Below are 18465 nucleotides of genomic sequence, written 5' to 3'. Positions count from 1 at the left end.
AAGGGAAATGTTTCCCCAAGCTAGACCATATTAGATCATATAGCTCTGCTAGGTGACAAGAGGGCGTTATCCCTCCCAGCATGGCAGCTACTGGGCATGGCTCAAACTCACGACCCCCTGGTCCTGAGTTAATTCTCTACCCCTGAGCCACCCTGCCCCCAAGTGGTATTACAGGGTATTTGTACAGTGGTTTCCTTGTCTGAAGAGGAGTTTTCTGTCACACAGTTCCATGGTCATCTGTAACCAAAGGATACCGTAGCTATATTATGTGGCAAAAACCCTATAGCTGACAAAGTCCCTGGGGGGCATTTTATTAATACAGAGGTGCAGAGGGATGCCTTCACATAATGGCACTGAGATAACTGGATGGCTCCATTGTCTAGTTACACAGATGTTCTTCATCTCCCTCCTTATCCCTTGAAAAAGAGATGTTGGACTAAGGAAAAGAGCAGTTGCAGCTTACAGCCCACTGGGTTATGTCTCAGTGCATATGGGGCCACAACAGAAACATTAATGCTGAGACAGTTCTTTCCATTTCTTAACTATGGAACTGTATTATCTCTGTCTACAAATGAGAATAAAGAGTGGGGTAATCAGTAAAGTGAAATAGCAAAAGCAGTAGATGTTTTTTCATCACATTTTCGCAAATGCATTTTCATATGATCCAACAAAACTGAGTCTAAAAGCAAAAACACTGAATTCAGTTTGACTGTCGTTATGCAGAGGACTGTACTGCAGTGTATATTTTTTTCCATGCAAAGCTACAAGTGAAATAATGATGCTGGAAGTACTCTTTCATTCACATACTTTTCCAGTGGTCTTCGGTGGACTCTATCCCAGTTGGTTATGCAGAAAACCGAGCTGGGCCTAAGCAATCCCATCGACATGGTCTACCATATTCAACCCTGGATGACTGTGGCACTCCTTCCCCTTGCAGTCCTCATGGAAGGTTATTTCATATTGTACTCTTGGTGTCACATGGAGGTTTGATAGCTATTGCATAAAAGATGTTGCTGGTGTTCTTCAATTATTTGTCAGTCAGCAATGAAACAGTCATGACAAAACTCAAAGTTTTTACTTCTGCATAGCCATAGCCATTGGTGGTAGACATTTGCTTAGGTTATAATTGCTAACATACTGTCAGGAAATCAACTCTTTAAACAAATGTAACTAGCCCTAATGGGACCAATTAGTGTCTCAGATGGTTTGATGTTTCCACCATTAATCCACTTTTAATTCCTTGACTGTACAATGAAAAGACATCATTGTAGCGATATACTTGCATCAGGAAACGCTGATGTGGAGCCTACATCTGGTGGCACTGTGCACATTGGGTAGAGCAGCTGCAGTGTCCATACAGGAGCTGAACTTCCTCGTGCTGTATATCCCTATACAGTACTTCATTGTGAGGAGGGCCCTGGTTCAGCCCAAGTGAGGTATTGTCTGCCACAAGGAGGTGCCAGATCCCTACAGTGTTTGTATTGTTCCATACCTGTATGACAGCCCAGCTTCTGCTTCTGTGGGCGATGGGTCTGCATAGCCAGACAGATGGATGGAGCAACAACAACAACAATCTTATCAGAGATAGCTTCTAAAATATCAACATTTTTAGACAAATGGGACAGTAACTAGGGAAAACTAGCAGATCAGCTGTGAGGTAGCAATGGAACTCTAATAGGCAGTTTTCTGTGATGTGCTGCCAATTTAATTGTAAAAAAGAATGTCAGTAAAGGCAACTTATAAGAACTCTTCAATTGCAGGCACCAGCATAGCAGCGAGTGAGTACGGGTTCCGATTCACAGATTCCGTTGATGCATTGCACATGTGGGGGAGAGTTGTTTTTGGAGCTATCCTGGCTTTCTGCATGGAGGTGTGTTGATCTCTGACTTTGAGGAATAAGGTGGTCCTTGTTACATGCCAAGGATATGTTCCAGAATATCAGCTTGCACATTCTGCTTAAGCTTAATTATTGTAATCAGTAAAAATTGTGGTAGGTGGGGGCACTCACCATCCACTTACTTGATGTAGTATTGCTGTCGGGTGTCTGCTCTTTCCTCTCCTCCATCCTTCTTTCCTTCCATCCTCGTCTGTCTTCCTTTCCTTCATTCTTTCCTTGTCCTTCTGGCTACTGGTAACTTTACACTCCCTCTTATGTCTTTCTTTCCTTCATTCCTTCCTCTTCCTTCTGCCTGTGGGTGACTCTACACTGAGTGACAATCCAAATGGCTTCCTGTACTCCAGGAAACCATTTACTACACTGGGTGGTAATCATATAACCAAATTTTGGCACCTGGTGGTTTAGTGGGTAATTATTGTGCTCCAGTCGAAATGAGCCGGTGAAGGTTTCTATCCAAGGGATGGTTGGGGCTGATTGCTCATGTAATGCCACTCAGGGATGAGTGCAACTGGACACTCTCATCTTAAATGTTGAGATAGCCCCAAGCTCCTACGCTCCTCATGGGGCAATGTACGATTGGATGATGGATGGATGAATCAGTAAAAATAGAAATCAATAAACCATTCTGGTGTATAAAGTTTAACTGGCTCTCTGAACCTGCCTGACCCCATCCAGGGGTGGGAGAAGAGGTCTGGACAGTGTTGATGATGTAATATGTTATTTAATTGCTAAAACAGTTTGACTGCTTAGTAATTAATCTGACAACTGCTGCATTGGGTTTCCTGGTCTACCCTCCCCATGCGCAAAAAAATCCTTAAAAAAAAAAAAAAAAATCTCAAAAATAATTTTTGCTCATATGAAATGAAAGAGTGCATGGAAAAATATAGGAAAAACATACCATATATGAGTTCATTGTTCAGTGTGGGTGGTGGCAGGACACGTGAGTGATGACAGAAATAGCTCAGTTGAGATGCCAAATGGCATTAGAAATGTGCCCATTAAAAAAAAAAAAAAAAAAATGATGTATGTAGCAACTACACATTTTCCGTTATATGAAGTACATAGCAGCTATCGGGTTAAACATACCCACCGTTTTTCCAGGTATCTGAGTATCTGGTTGTCTGCTACACATCATCCCTCACCTTCTCCATATCAGGCGTGGCTAAGGAAATCATGACACTGTCTCTGGCTGTTTACATTTACAATGAGCATCTTTCACCTATCAACATAGTGAGTATTTGATCCCTTTCTTCTCCCTTACATTATATCGATACTAATGGTCACACGGATGGTATGAGGATTGCAGTTCTGTTGGAGTAAATGGGAAGTAATTGAGTGCTGTGAAGTGTATGTATGAGGGTGCTTAGGCTGCAGTGTGTGTGGATAGTGAACTGAGTGAATTTTTCTGTCTGAATGTTGAATTGAAACAGGGATGTGTCGTGTCTCCATGGTTGCTTAATCTGTATATGAATGAGGTTATAAAAGAGATAGAAGGTAGAGCAGAGGATTTTGGAGTGGCCCTAATGAGAGAGGGCATTGTTTGGAAACTTCCTGTATTGTTGTTTGCAGATGATACTGTATTGTTAATCGAAGACGAAGTGGAACTGAAAGGCTTGGTGAATGACTTTGGGAGAGTGTGTAAGAAATGGAATCTAAAGGTGAATGTAGGGAAGAGTAAAGTTAGGGTCTTCGAGAGAACTGAACCCACTGAATGTAGTGAGATTGGATGTTGAGGAAATGTAAAATGTGAGTGCATCTAGGTACAGTGCACCCTCACACAATGCGAGTTTATGAGTGGCAGAAGCCCTCATAATCTACAATTTTGCATTGTGTGAACCAAAGAATTTATGGGAAAAATGGTATGTGGTGAACAGCCCACCCAGGTCTTGGTCTTTGGGTCCCCTTCCAGCCTGCTCTACCCTGCTAATACTTTGTCTAATAGTACTTCTAATTGGACCAACAAATAAAACAACAAATAGAACACCATGTACCTTTATTTAAGTGACTTCTGGGTTTGTAAAGAAGGGAGGGGGGTGGGTATCCTTTCCCTTCTTGCTTCATTTTAATAACCTTACTCTTTCCAATGTGATCCTCTTGCTCTTAGAATTCTTTGGTGGCACCATGATGAACGGGTGGGTACTGCTACGATGCTATAACAGACCACAAGATGCGAGGTACAACATGTGTTCTCGCAGCAATGTGGAAGAGAAGTGTCTGTTTACCCAGGAAAGTTGGTAGATGGCATGCAGATAGCTGGCCAGCCGCCCGCCATTTGGGATCTGGCTTGTTGCCAACCGCCTGCCTTCTTGTGACTGACTCGCATTGTCCAGCCCAACACGTGTAGTAATGGCAGGAAGTCCATTTTTGCCTTGGAGTCATACAGCCGATTAGCATGTTGGGAAGTTTGATTCGCAGATTTCGCATTCAATAAAAATAAGCATTTTCTGGGTTGACCTCACATTGTAGGTGATTCACACCATGTGAGTTCGCATGGTGTGGCTGTGCACTGTACTTGAGTAGTGTGATGAGTAAGGATGGAAGTTTGGAAATGAAGTGCTTGAAAAGGTACAAGGAAGAGAGGGTGCTGGTTCTTTGAAAGCAGTGATAAGAATGAGGAAGTGAGCATGGAAGTAAAAAAAGTCACTGCTAGATATTATTGTGATTGGTACCAACTGTAAAGTATGGAAGTGAAGCTTGGACCTTGTTGGAAGGACACAGGTCAAGAGGGAGGGCTGAGGAAATGAATTATCTGAGAGATGCATGTGGAGTTACATGGAGAGAAACTGACAAATGAGGAAGTGAAGGAGCATTGTGTAGTGGATGTGGATGTAATAGAAAGTGTTACGAGAAATACTCCAAGGTGGTTTGGCCATGTGGAGAGGATGGAGAGCAAGAGACTATCGAGGAGAGTGTATGTGAGTGAGGTAAAGGGGGGAAGAGGGAGGGGAAGACCGAAGATGAGATAGAAGGAAAGAGTGGAGAGATATATGAGAGAGGGGGGAATGTCAGCTGGGGGGAAGGCAGTGAAAGGGCGGGGGACAGGGTAACATGGAGGCGATATGTTTGTGGCCATCCCTTGCGGGACTGAGGCATCTGGCAATAGATGATAGATATTTAGTGCCATTTTGATAAGTCTTTTTCAAGGCTGATGTGTTCCTCATTGATTATTGTTTTTCACAGGACCTTCCCCATGTAGCTATTACAGGGAAACAGAACTTAGATGATAGGGTAAAATGGGGTAATTTCCTCATGAATGGTGGGTTTTGCTAAATACAAACCATCATATATGTAATATTGACCTTTTCATTGCTTTATCTATGCATTCAGACCTTCTGCTAATAACATCTATAATCATTTGTTAAAAAAAAAAAAAAAGCCACCTTTTTTTTTTTAAGTGTCTCACAGTCAAATTACCCCACCCTACAGGATATTATTATTGTTATAATATTTATTGTTATTATACCATATTACATTATCATACACAATTGATTATAACTAGGCTTACATAGCCTGGGCTACCATACAGTAGGGCCAATGCCATGTATTGGGCAAACTTTACATAACCATCATTGTTTCACAGATTGTTTCATGATTGGTAAGTTGTTCAGGGGGACTCCCCTGGCATGAATGCATGGCAGGGTACTGTGTGTGTGTGTGTGTGTGTGTGTGTGTGTGTGTGTGTGTGTGTGTGTGTGTTCTTACCTAATTGTATCTTTACAGGAATGAGTCAAGCTCGTACTGTCCCGTGTCTTAAACCATATTTATCATACATATCCTTAAATTTGTGAATTGTTTTGGCACACACTATTTCATTCGGTAGTGCATTCCATTGATCAATTGCTCTGTTTGGGAAACTGAATTTCCTTACGTCTTTATCACCTCTCTTCTTATGCAGTTTTTTGCAGTGTCCTCTTGCTGATGCTTCTCCATATGTTAAGTAATCATTTATGTTTATTTTCTCCTTTCCTGATATGCACTTATATATCATTATCATGTCACCTCTTTTCCTTCTCTCCTGTAGTGTTGGTAGATTCAGTTTATTTAGTCTTTCTTCGTAGCTTAGGTCCCTTAAGCTTGGTATCCATCTTGTAGCTTCCCTTTGAACTTTTTCAATCTTGTCTATATGCTTTTTGAGATGAGGACTCCAGACTACTGATGCATATTCCAGGGTTGGTCTAATGAATGATGTTATTATCCTTCTTAGCATGTCTTCATTTATGTATGTGAATGCTATTCTCATATTTGTAAGCAGTGTATACATGTTCCGTACCTTCTCGCTGATGTGGTCAGCCGGAGATAGTCTGTTATTGATAATCACACCTAAGTCTTTCTCTCTTTCTGATGTGTATAGGGTTTTATTTCCTAACTTATAATCCCAATCAGGTCTTTTTCCACTTTTACCAAACTTGATTACATGACACTTGTCCACATTGAATTCCATTTGCCATGTACTACTCCATTCATGAAGTTTATTTAATTCTTCTTGTAGCTCCCTGCAAGAGTCTGTGCTAGTAATTCTCCTTTGTATTTTTGCATCATCTGCAAACATATTCAGATAGCTCTCATTTCCAGTGTTACTGTTTATATCATTTATGTACACTAAAAACATGATTAGTGCCAGCACCGAACCCTGTGGTACTCCACTAGTCACTTCTTTCCATGATGAGTAGTTTCCTCTTAGTACTGTCCTCATTTCTCTTTTTATGAGAAAGTCTTGCATCCAACAAAACAGTTTGCCTCGAATTCCTCCTTGATGGTACAGTTTCCATAAAAGTCTTTGGTGTGGTACTGTGTCAAAAGCTTTCTTGAAATCTAAATAGATACTGTCCACCCATCCTTCCCTTTCCTGTATTGTGTTTGTTACTCTGTCATAGTAGCTCAACAGATTAGTAACACATGATTTTCCTCTTCTGAAACCAAACTGTCTTTCTGTTATCATACTGTGTTCTTCTAGATGATTTACCCAAGCTTTTCTTATAAGTTTTTCTAATACCTTGCTTACAACACTGGTCAGTGATACTGGTCGGTAGTTGAGAGGATTTTGTCTATTTCCTTTCTTGAATAAGGGGACTATATTTGCCTTTTTCCAAATATCAGGTAGTTTCCCTTGGCTCAAGGATTTCTTGAAAATTAAAAATAATGGTTTACTTAACTCCTTTGCACATTCTCGTAATACCCAACATGAAATTTCATCAGGACCACTTGCTTTTCCTCTGTCTAATCTACTTAACTCCTCCTGTATTACTTTTTCTGCTATTTGTATATCTGGTAGTATGTGTGGACATGCGTGTTCCACATAGTCCCTCTCAAAATTTTTTTCTTCTGTAAAAACTAATTGGAAATTCTTATTTAGTGCTTCACAAATATCTTTCTCTTGTGTATAAGTGATTCCCTTGTCCGTAATGGATTGTATTATATCTTTTACTTTGGTTTTGCTTCTGATATAGCTGTAAAACAGCTTTGGTTGATCACTACTTTTATTTATTATATCCTCCTCAAACTGTTTTTGGGCTTCCCTCCTTATTCTTGTATAGTCGTTTCTTGCCTGTTTGTAATTATTATACGCCCTTTCACTATTGTGTCTTCTGTATCTATTCCACAACAAATTTCTTCTTTCTTTTGATTTTTTACATTCTGTATTGAACCATTTCTGTATTTTCTTATCTGCTTCTTTGTGCTGTGGATGTACTTCTGGACTCCTATTTCATAAAATTCACAAAATTTTTTATATACAGCATTTAATGCTGTTGGCATCCCTACGTGTCAGGTTGGGTTGGTGGAGGATTAGTGCCCCTCCCTGTAAAACAATTAACTCTAAGCCCTTGGCCACCCCGGTTGGGATACATGGCGTCTGGCAATGAATGATTTAAATCTTGTCCTCTAAGCTCATTTTCCCAATCAACTTCAAAGAAATACTTCTTTAGGTCTTGATAATTTCCCTTTTTATAGTGTAGGCTCTTTTTGTAACTGTCATTGCTGTTTACTATGTCATATGCTATCCTGAAGTTATAATTTAGTACTGCATGATCGCTTTTGCCGAGTGGAGGGTGATATATTAAACTGTCAATCTCATTTTCTTGCCTAGTAAATATTAGATCTAGCACTGAAGGTACATCAAGTCCTCTTTTTCTGGTGGTTTCCCTCACATGTTGCGTTAAGAAAAACTCTTGTACGAGATCCAGGAGCTTTGGGTCCCAACAGCTTTCTTGGCTATTTATATCTAGAGTATTCCAATTTATATTTGTATAGAAGTCCCCAGTTAGTACAGTTCTTTCTGATTTCTCTTCCATTTTATGTAGCAATGATCTTATGCTCTGAATTGTACTCTCTGCCAGGTCCTCATATTCGTCTCTTTCCCATGTGTTTGATTTGGGTGGCATGTACAAATTGGCTACAGTTACTTTACCTTCAGATGTGTCGATCTCTACTGCATTCAGTTCTACTTGTGATGGTATATCTAGGTTTATTTCCTTGACTTAGATTTTCTTAGTTAATATTATAATTCCTCCTCCTTTTTTAAAATTTCTGTGTCTTCTCCATATATTGTATTCCTCTAAGTTTAGTATGTCATTGGATATCCTTGGTGTTAATTTTGTCTCAGTTAGGCATATTATTTGTGGTTCATTTTCTCTGACATAATCATTCATCTCTAGTAATTTAGATACCATTCCATCCACATTTGAGTACATCAACTTTATCATCTTGTTTATATACTTGTCTTGACATGGTTCTACTACCTTCCTCCTTTTTCTTCCATCCTGTTTGTGTACCACTTTCGCACCTGCAATCCTATTACTTTGTAAAAAAATTTCTTCTTCTCCTCTTCTGATCTTCCCTCATTTTTTGTTTTTGCTTCCTCCCTTTTCTCTTTCAGTAATTCCAGTTCCTCTTGTGTTAGGCATCTTTTTATCCGTACATTTTTGAACTCCTCTTTTTCCATAAGATTCTTTGCATTTTTTAGTATCTCTTCCACAGTGTTTACACTCTGGAAAGTCACCTTTAGAGGTCTTGTCTTGCTTTTCTCGTATTTCCCTAATCTTTTGTGTTCCTCTATGTCTTTACTACAGATTTCCTCTGATACTTCTTTCAGTAAGCTCATTACATTTGCCATCTCCTTTTTGTCTCTAGTGATCTTGTTTTTAACTTCTTCCTCTTCTATACCAGTGATTACTATTGATTTATTTATTTCTACTGAATCTCTGACTAACTTTGAATTGTTTTGGATTATTCTTTTCACTTCCTTTTTAATACTTTTTTCCTCCACCCTTGTTTCTAAGTCTTTCTTTACTTTCACCATTTCAGCATACGTGGTTTCTACATCATTTTTGTAGCTCTGCACAGCTTCATTCACCTGTGTTATCTTCTCCTCGGTATCACTGCTCTGGTCCATAAGACTGCTTGCTTGTCTAATTGTCTCTGTGTCATTTTTTAACTCTTCCATAACACTCTCATGATTGACTACTGTACTTGCCATTTCACTCACTTTCTTCCTAAGCGTACTCAATTCCACTGTTAGTTCACTGATGGTTGTGTCTTTCTTATTGGCCTTCCTTCCTAGTTTTTCTATCTCTTCCTTTTGCAAGTGCATTTGCTTCTTTATTTCATCAATTTCATTTTTGAAAGCCATTTCTAGTTTGTGTACACGTTCAACCAGTCTATTGTGAGTCTCCACTTCAACCAGTTCTTGGTAGAAATCATCATTTTGCTTTTTACTTTTATCCCTTTTCTTTTCCAAATTTGTTTTACTGAAGTATGTATCCATTTTGTAATACTAAATGAACAGAGTATGTACTTACAGAGTACTGTATGTACACTTTCCCCGTGTTGCTGTAGTCTAAACAAACCCAGCTGACTCAGCTCATTTTTTTTTCCTCATGGTTCTTTTTTTTCTGTTTGAACAAGTCTTGTTTAAACATTTTTTTTTTTCCTTTTAATAATGAAAAATGTATGTTGCTGTAGTATAAACAAACCCAGCTGACTCAACGCATCGTGGTTCTTTGTTCTGTTTGAACCAGTCTTATTTAAACTTATTATTTCTTTTCCTTTTAATATTGAAAAATCATTTAGTCTAACCTGGTACAGAGCTTGACTCATTCAAAGATACTAATTTAGGTAATGCCACTGGCCGTGTTGGTCTGGTATGGAGCGCCGGTGACGGACGTCTATCTCCGATGACTCCCTGTGTGTGTGTGTGTGTGTGTGTGTGTGTGTGTGTGTGTGTGTGTGTGTGTGTGTGTGTGTGTGCATGTGAGTGACTGAATGAGAACATTGCAAACAGTTCTGAACCACTTTTTACTTGAAACATGTACAGTAAAGCCCAAGGTTTCGCGCCTTATTGGTTCCATGAAAGGTACCGCAAACCATGAAGCCACAAAACTTGGGGCATTGATCCTATGGGATATAAGCTAATTGGTTCCGGGTCCCATGCCAGTTCCCTCCAAAACCCATTTATGTAATGTAAAATTTACTAATCGCACCTGAAAGAAACTAGTATTAATACAAAGTACATATTAGGCATGGAAACTCTCATGGAAGGCTGGAGTGAGGTACTTAACCCCATAACCACGGGGCGTCACTTTCGTGACGATTGGGAGCAAGGGATCATACCGCGGGGCGTCACTTTTGTGATTCTGTGTTATTTTGAATTCACCTGGGCTTTCAAGTGGTGGCTTGTATCATCTATCAGTACTGCCAATGTCCAACACTAGTCAGCACTCCTAATCTCATCTGTACTCCCATCCATTGTTGACAATTTAGCCATTTCTCCCCGTTCTTGACTTCCCTTCCTACCCCCCCCTCCATTACCCTATCCTCTCGCCTGCCCGGCTGTGCTACGCTAAGTAAATCTTCCCTGGAATTTTTCACTGATTTCATCCATTGAAATAAGCCCTATGCCCTATTCTTATACCAAAAAATATATACAAGAAAGAAATAAGGTAAGTGAGAGTGCCATACACCTGGAATTGGCTAATTATCACCTGACAACACCTCACGTGCACTCGTTCGCTAATTTTCGCTGTTTATTTCCCCGTGAAATATGCCGTATAATCTATTTTCGTAATAAATATACATATAAGGAGGGAAGGGAGAAGCCTAAATGATATTTACATTCACCTGGAACTACCTAATTTATAATGTATTGTCAAGATTTCCTGCCAATCTTTTCACTGCTATATATTAGCTGCTGTCAAGAGGCTAACGTTGGCAGTAATGCATTTCCCTAGGTAGGCCACCACCGCGGCCCACCCTTATCAGTTCACTCTCATCTTCCAATGTGAAGGTACGTCTGTTTGCTCTTGCTAACTTCAGGCACTTTTCACCCCCATGCAAAGGGCCCTGTGACCTTTACCCCCTACTAAACCTCGTGTGGAAAGAGGTAAAGGGCTGACAATTGATAAAAGAGTGACTACGATCTTTCTATTGAGTAAAACAGTGCAAGTGGAATTGTAAATAATGTGTAAACGGCAAGTGAAAGTAATGAATGTAAATATACGTGAACAGTGGAAAATAGTTTTATAAGTTACTTCAAGTGACAGTGCATAACACAGTGTAAATAAAATAGAAATGTAAATAACGTAAATAAAATAGAGAACATAAATAGAAATTAAATGAGTACTATTATAAGAATACGAGTATATACCCTAGGAGTAATGAAAGTGAAAGTTTCACTCTAGCATGTCTGAATACTATGAGTTATGAGAGTGAAGGTGAAAGTGACATTCACTCTCAATGCTAGTATACAGGACGAGAAAGTGAATGCTACGTATTTTACTGAAAGAAATTGAATCCCTACAGTGACAATAAACTAATACTACTGAAGGAAACTTATGGATAAAGACTGTAGATATATGTAAGTGTTATATAGTAATAGAAATATAAAGTGTGAGGGGTTTTATGAATAATAAATAACAGAATACCAACAGCGAACTAGTGCAAGTGGGAAGGTCCAACGCGCTCGTAATTTTCATTGCTTTCACAGTGGTTTTTATTGGAGTATGGATCCCAAACTACTTGATAATCATAGAGTAGTGTTTATAGTGTTAATATCTGGCTGTGGTAATCATATTATGGGTTGTCGGGAAGTGTAAAGTGGAGACTTTATTACCCAACTTCAGAGGTCTCCACAAGTCCTACGGTAATCGACGAAGGCTCAACAAGCATCCCAGGAGAAAGCTGAAGGTATGTGCCATATGCATATTTAATTTTAATATTCTAGGACTAATAACTGATTTTTGGCAAATATTTTTTGAGAGTCTGTCGGAGCCTGAATAACCCCGCGGGAGACGCAAAACATTGGGAAACATGCCCGCGGTGTAAGGGTTAATGAAAGGTATTGGGTGTAATTTCCAAGGCAGATGGTGAGGCTAACTTGTTGCACTTGTTCCTCATACTGCTCGCTGTTGACTCAGGAATGTTAAACATTTCATAGATTTCAGAATTCTTAGCACCCTGCTCCATCTGCGCCACAGTTTTACTCTTCAGATCATTTTCATACACACGCTTCCTAGTGCCAACACGGTAGTCACGTTTCACTTTCTTCTTACTTTTCTAACTTGGCAGTTCTGACCTCTTCCTGTCACTTCTCTCACCCCCAGGACCGCCACCAAAACCTCCAGAGCAGCAGAAAGCCATACCTTGAAAGTAAAACCAGGAACACGAGCGGCAAGTCACAGAAAAAAAGGCACAGGGAGCAGGTTCAAATACACAGCGTGCGGAACATAGCGGGTCTGCAACAGTGGCGGTGAACAAGAGACGATTGCTTTTCATGCGCGTGGTTTGTTTACGTTTTCTCGCTGCAAACAGAGGGGTTTTGGGAGCCAAACCCAGAGTTTGGGGATATTTGCAGGCGACCACTAACCGTGAAGCCGCGAACGAATGTGTTTCTAAACTTGGGGCTTTACTGTAAATGATGAGTAAATACTGGTATCTATTTATCTATCTATTGCCAGATGCCATAATCCCGTATGGGGTGGCCATTTGACTCGTGAGTTATTTATTTTACAGGGAGGGACACTAACCCTCCACCAACCCACTTGACACGTAGGGAGCACGTATGGTTTGGTTATATGGCTACCATCCAGCGTTGTAAATGGTTTCTTGGCTTACAGGAATACAGTATATGTATATTTTTTAATGCAATAAATGCTGAAAATTTTCAGTTAACAATTTCATTTCACCAATGCCATTTTTTTGCACAGTGGATCAAAACTTCACATGACCTTGTTAGGTTGGCATTCCTTTAAAATCTAAGCCCAACAGAAGCCGAATCCATGCAATAGTTTGGGAGCTATGGGCCTTTGACTTGGCATTATTGGCGTCGCAACAAAATTACCCTGTTTTACCCTAGTTATAGTAGGTTGATAGATACTGTAGATAGATAGACAGACAAAATTACACAGTAATACACCTACTCTTATGACTCAACAATTGGTCAGATTGTGGCTTCACATCGCTTAAACTCGGTCTGAGAATTGCAGGTAAAGGAAGGTTTAAGCAAGCTTATATGTAGTGCTTTGCCATTTTACTGTCACAGTGGTTGATGATACACTTGACCCTCCATTTCCTGGACTAAAAGGGAGGGGGGACCAGTCCGGGAACCCTGAAAGTCCAGGAATCACAAAAGTCCGGTCCCACATACCATTCCCCGGACTTTTACCATACTTGTCTGAATTCTACAATATTGTCCAGCAAATATTCCGATATTCTAGAGCATTCTGGATTGTAGGCTACCTGTACCAACATAATTAACATACACAGTACATAAAATAATAACACTGACACAGTAACAATAACAATGACACAATAACGGTACTTTGCCAGCTGCAACCGTACAGAATGGTTGGTTAGACAGTTGTTGACGAAAATGTGGTGGATATGATAGAAGAAGATCAGAAAGCTGAAGAAAAAGAGGAAAATGAACAAGGAATGGAACACCACAAGGTAAGCCAGCCACTCATCAGCTGACCTAGATACAAACACACAATCACCAAATGTGATCTCGATCTTGGACTGAATTAGCGGTTTTAATTGGAAAATATTTTAATTTTTATCACCATAAGGGAGGGCACTCACCATCCACTCACTCGATGTAGTTCTGCTCTCGGGTGTCTGCCCTTTCCTCTCCTCCATCCTTCTATCCTTCCATCCTCTTCTGTCTTTCTTTCCTTCATTCTTTCCTCATCCTTCTGCCTACGGGTGACTCTACACTGAGTGACAAGCCAAATGGTTTCCTGTACACCAGGGAACCATTTATTACGCTGGGTGGTAACCATAACCAATTTTGGCACCTGGTGGTTTAGTGGGTAATTATTGCACTCCAATCGGATTGAGCCAGTGAAGGTTTATATCTAAGGGGTGATTGGGGTTTATTGCTCACGTAATGCCACTCAGGGATGAGTGAGGCTGGTCACTCTCATCTTAAATGTCAGGACCAACTTGCTGAGCCCCGGGGTCCTATGCTTCTCATGGGGCAACATAGGATTGGATGATGGATGGATAAGTTTGCACACCTAAAACCTGAAGTCAAAAATTTGTGCTTAATTAAATTATTAATAGAAAATTAGGATTCAGAGCAAAAATTTCTTAAAGTTAGGAGGTGTTTTGCCTCTAGCCAAACAACTCGCCTTGATGGACTTTTGTATAAATATCGATTTACAATGCAGATTTATTTATTTATTTATTTATTTTTTTATTTTTTGTACTCAAAATATTTATGCAAAACGGTAGTCTGTCAGGGCGTGCTGATGATCTGAAGGGGAAATATCTGCTAACATTGGTGCATTTTAGCTCTGAAACCTAATTTTTTAATTAAGTTTTATTAAGTACAATTTTTTTAATGGATTTCAGATACTGTAATTAGGTGTGTACGAGCCTCTGTATAGAAAAAATTTAAAATATTTCCCAATGAACAGTGCTGATTTGGTATTTAGTCACACCGAGTCAGGTGAACTGGCCTAAGTGAGCAGGAGTGGATACCATTGACTTTGTCCAGAAGAATTTTTTTTTTATTATGAGTTTTATTGTGTCCAAGCCTTGCTTAAATTTTACTGTTTATACAATAAATTATTTATAGTGGCACTTGAGAAAGGTAGGAGGCAAATGGGATATTGCCATGAGCAAGGAACTGGTGGGGTGAAGCAGGATGGTGGCCATGATGTTTTTCATGTATGAAAATATCTTCTTGTGTGTGTTACAAATGGCCTTCATCAAGTCTAAACCTTGCTAAAATTATACTGTGTAGTGCAGCAGACTGCTTATAGTTTTATATGAGAGAATAATGGGCGGACTTTTGAGAGAATCTTGGACTTATACGGGCATTTGTCCAGCATTTGATAATATTGTCCGGCTTCAGCCCATGTCTGTGAAATCCGAAATCCAAGAAATTGGGGTAAGATAAATGGAGGGTCGAGTGTACATTAAACAAAGACATTTAGATAATCACTACAATATTGCTCATTGCCAAGAGCAACTCATCAGTACCTGCAGCAACAGTTCTGGTCACATACTCTACCGGTACTTTTTTTCATCATATAAGAACTAAAATATTCCTCAGGCAGGAAGGTTGTCAGTGCCTTATACAGTTGCCTAGGCTTGAGCCCTGCTACTAGGTCGCAGTGCTTTGAACAAAGTACCACCACTCAGTATCCCAGCAGAGACTGAAGAACCGGGAATAGTGTATATAGGCTATGTGGTATTTTTAAGGTCAGTTGTGAGCATTTACAGATGAGGTATTTGCCGTAGGAGTAGGATTATCAATGATGGATGGAGGAGAGGAATAGTGTTTTTAAATGTAATAATAACTGTATTAACATCAAGTTTACTCCATAGAGTGCAAGCCATTGTTTCAGCTCTATTTATGGCCAGGTGCAGGCTACAGCTCAGGGTGTGCCCACTTGAGTGGTAAATTTCAGAGGCCACTTCTGGATGGGCAACTTTTCACTCACCTTCAATGTCTAGACTGAATTGCCAAAGCTGTAGCATTAGTGCTTCTGATTGGGCAATAAAGAATTGGATGTAGATGGTCTGTCATCACCAAACATTGCCTTATGATTTTTTTTTTTTTTTCCTCCATGAAAGCAGCTTGGCCATGTGTCTGGTGGTCTTCAGAAACCTGAAAGTTTGCCATACAAAATTTTATATTATTTTTTCTTGTTTGTTTCATTTTTCCAGAGTGGCTTGGCCATGTGTCTGGTGGGCATTAGTCTCCATGTAGTGCTAAAGGCCATGCATCCTACTAAGCCACCTCCCCACCAGTCTCAACACATCCCTCTCTCCCCTACTGACAGTCTCCAGCAAGTACCACTTCTTTCAGACACGGATGGGGAAGAGCAAGAACTATTTACACGGTAGTAGTGGTAGAGTCATGTATAGACCGGTAATTTTTTATATAGGTACTCTTGGGGGAGGGATACAAGAAGGGGAGAGGGAGGGAAAAAGGAGAAATAAAGTTGCAGTTTTGTTCATGGTGTTAAAATATCATTAGAACGTATTATTTCTTCGTTATTTTTGTTTTCCGTGCGATTTTATACTGAGGATGTTTTTGTTAATTAAATACCAGTATCTGTGAGTGTACTTCTGGTAAAAGCATCTTTTTATATTATTGTACCCATATTCTGCCACATCACTTAGATAATTATGGTGGATTCTTTTTACACTGGTTTTATTTTGTTATGTTTCTTTTGCAGTTGAATTATAGCTGCTGAATTATTATAGATGCTGAATTTTCTACCATCATCGTGTCAGTTTTTCTTTTATACAAGCATGTTATGATACATATCAGCCTATCATTCCAATTTTACAGTGGGTTTTTCTTGAATATGAACTTGCAGGGTTTGGTGCTGAAGATAGTGGTACTATTATGTATTGTTTAGCATGTACAGAGAGAGAGAGAGAGAGAGTGTGTGTGTGCGTGCGTGTGTGCGTGTGTGTGTGTGTGTGTGTGTGTGTGTGTGTGTGTGTGTGTGTTAAGATGTACTTGAAGTATTTATTGAGCCCATGTTTTCATTGTATATACAGTATAGGGTATTCATTCATTCAATTCATCTATTCATTCATCAGCTAATCCTGTGTTGCCCCATGAAGAGTGTAGGAGCCCAGAGCTAGGAAAGTTGGTCCTGACATTTAAATTGAAGGTGACCAGCCTGACTCATCTCTGAGTGACATTATGTGAGCAATATTTATAGCATAATGTATGACAGAAAGAATAAGATATAGTTATAAATGTATGAAAAAACTATGTTTGTGTCATATAACCGACACGGGCATCAAGAAAGAAATATATAAACTAGAATGGCACTCAGTAGAGTGCATACCTCCACCAAGGCCCAACATGCAGTTCCTTTTTATTCAATCAAGTCTAATCCAGTATCAAACTCATAACCCTATAAGTTGTAACACGTTTGTTATTAGGTTGCTACAGCTCTGCAGCCCTAGTTGTTACTGTACTGCAGCTGCAAAAAGACTACCCCCCTATAAAAGCATATTTAAATCCGCTAGATCCAGAATTTTATATGGATCCACGCCAAACTGTACACATTCGTAGATACCAACATCTTAAATATGCCTGATTTTTTCATCAAGATCCATGCAATATTCACTGAAAAATTTAAGAAAATGTCGAAAAACACCCTGGCTTGCAATGTTAAAGAAAGGGAAAAAAAAATTCCTGGATCCGCACCTTTATACAGATTCGCACCAAAATTTAATGAAGTCTATTCTGGTCCAAATCCCATTCTTCTGACAAATTTCGTGGAAGTCCGTCCTGTAGTTGTTGTTTAATCTTGCTCACAAACCAACCAACCAACCAACAAATGGACAGGGATGAAAACATAACCTCCTTGGTGGAGGTAAAAATGCTAAAAGCAAAGCGCTTGACAAGTAAGAGCAATGGACATGAGCTACCTTGGGAATGTGTGGGGAGTAGTTACAGGAACAGATGGACAGTCTTGGCATTTTGGTGTGAATGCATATTCAGTTGATTCTAAAAAGTAGAGTACATTTGGCTAAAGATTTACCTATGTGAAATGTTGGGAGAGTTTGAGAATGACTGAAAAGGTGAATTCTGTGAATGGAGTAGGAGGAATAGAGGTAAACTGTTAACCGAGTACAGTAATCAAGTTAAGAGTGGTAATAATATGTTTGTGATAAAACTAAGAGCTGCAACCAAGTTTGAGTAAAAGCTTTAAAGAGAACATAAGCTGATTCCATGAACAAAGTATAGTTAAGAATTTTTGGCCAAGGTCCTCTTATACTGCAGAGTATCATTTGCAAGGCAAATGAAGTGACTGGACGATTGTTTACCATTTACTAAAACATTTCTTCTTCTGCAGACTACCTTATTCTATTTTTTATCAATCATCCTTTCATTATTTCTTCATTTTTTTGAAATCCTCTCTTGTTCGCTTTGCTTTTGTAGGAGGCATTTTCCACCATTCACATATTGTGCTTTTCACTAATTACTCATCCATTTAGCTTGATTTCAAAACTGTTCCTCAAATTTGGGCAGCTGCATTTTTTTTTTTTTTTTTAACTGTATCTAAGCATGATTTGAGATCCATTTTTCATGATGA

At 39.4% G+C, this 18465-nt stretch overlaps 1 protein-coding gene across 3 annotated transcripts in view; it reads left to right on the top strand.

The window, feature by feature from the left end:
• Positions 1-16253, top strand: part of LOC145407707 (solute carrier family 35 member H1) — a 59054-nt gene extending 42801 nt beyond the window's left edge. For all 3 annotated transcript variants that reach the window (XM_080278574.1, XM_080278573.1, XM_080278575.1), the window contains 4 exons: positions 816-949; positions 1761-1870; positions 2999-3127; positions 16067-16253. In XM_080278574.1, coding sequence (XP_080134700.1) covers positions 816-949; positions 1761-1870; positions 2999-3127; positions 16067-16246 — 553 coding nt within the window. In that variant the 3' untranslated portion in view covers positions 16247-16253. The remainder of the gene's footprint in view (positions 1-815; positions 950-1760; positions 1871-2998; positions 3128-16066) is intronic.
• The last annotated feature ends 2212 nt before the right edge of the window (positions 16254-18465 follow it).

The sequence above is a fragment of the Coenobita brevimanus genome, chromosome 74 (genome assembly GCF_032717465.1).
Source record: "Coenobita brevimanus isolate Jiangsu-jjx chromosome 74, ASM3271746v2, whole genome shotgun sequence".
Lineage (NCBI taxonomy): Eukaryota > Metazoa > Arthropoda > Malacostraca > Decapoda > Coenobitidae > Coenobita > Coenobita brevimanus.
The sequence above is the reverse complement of the archived record's forward strand: the minus strand, read 5'-3'. Positions and strand labels throughout refer to the sequence as shown.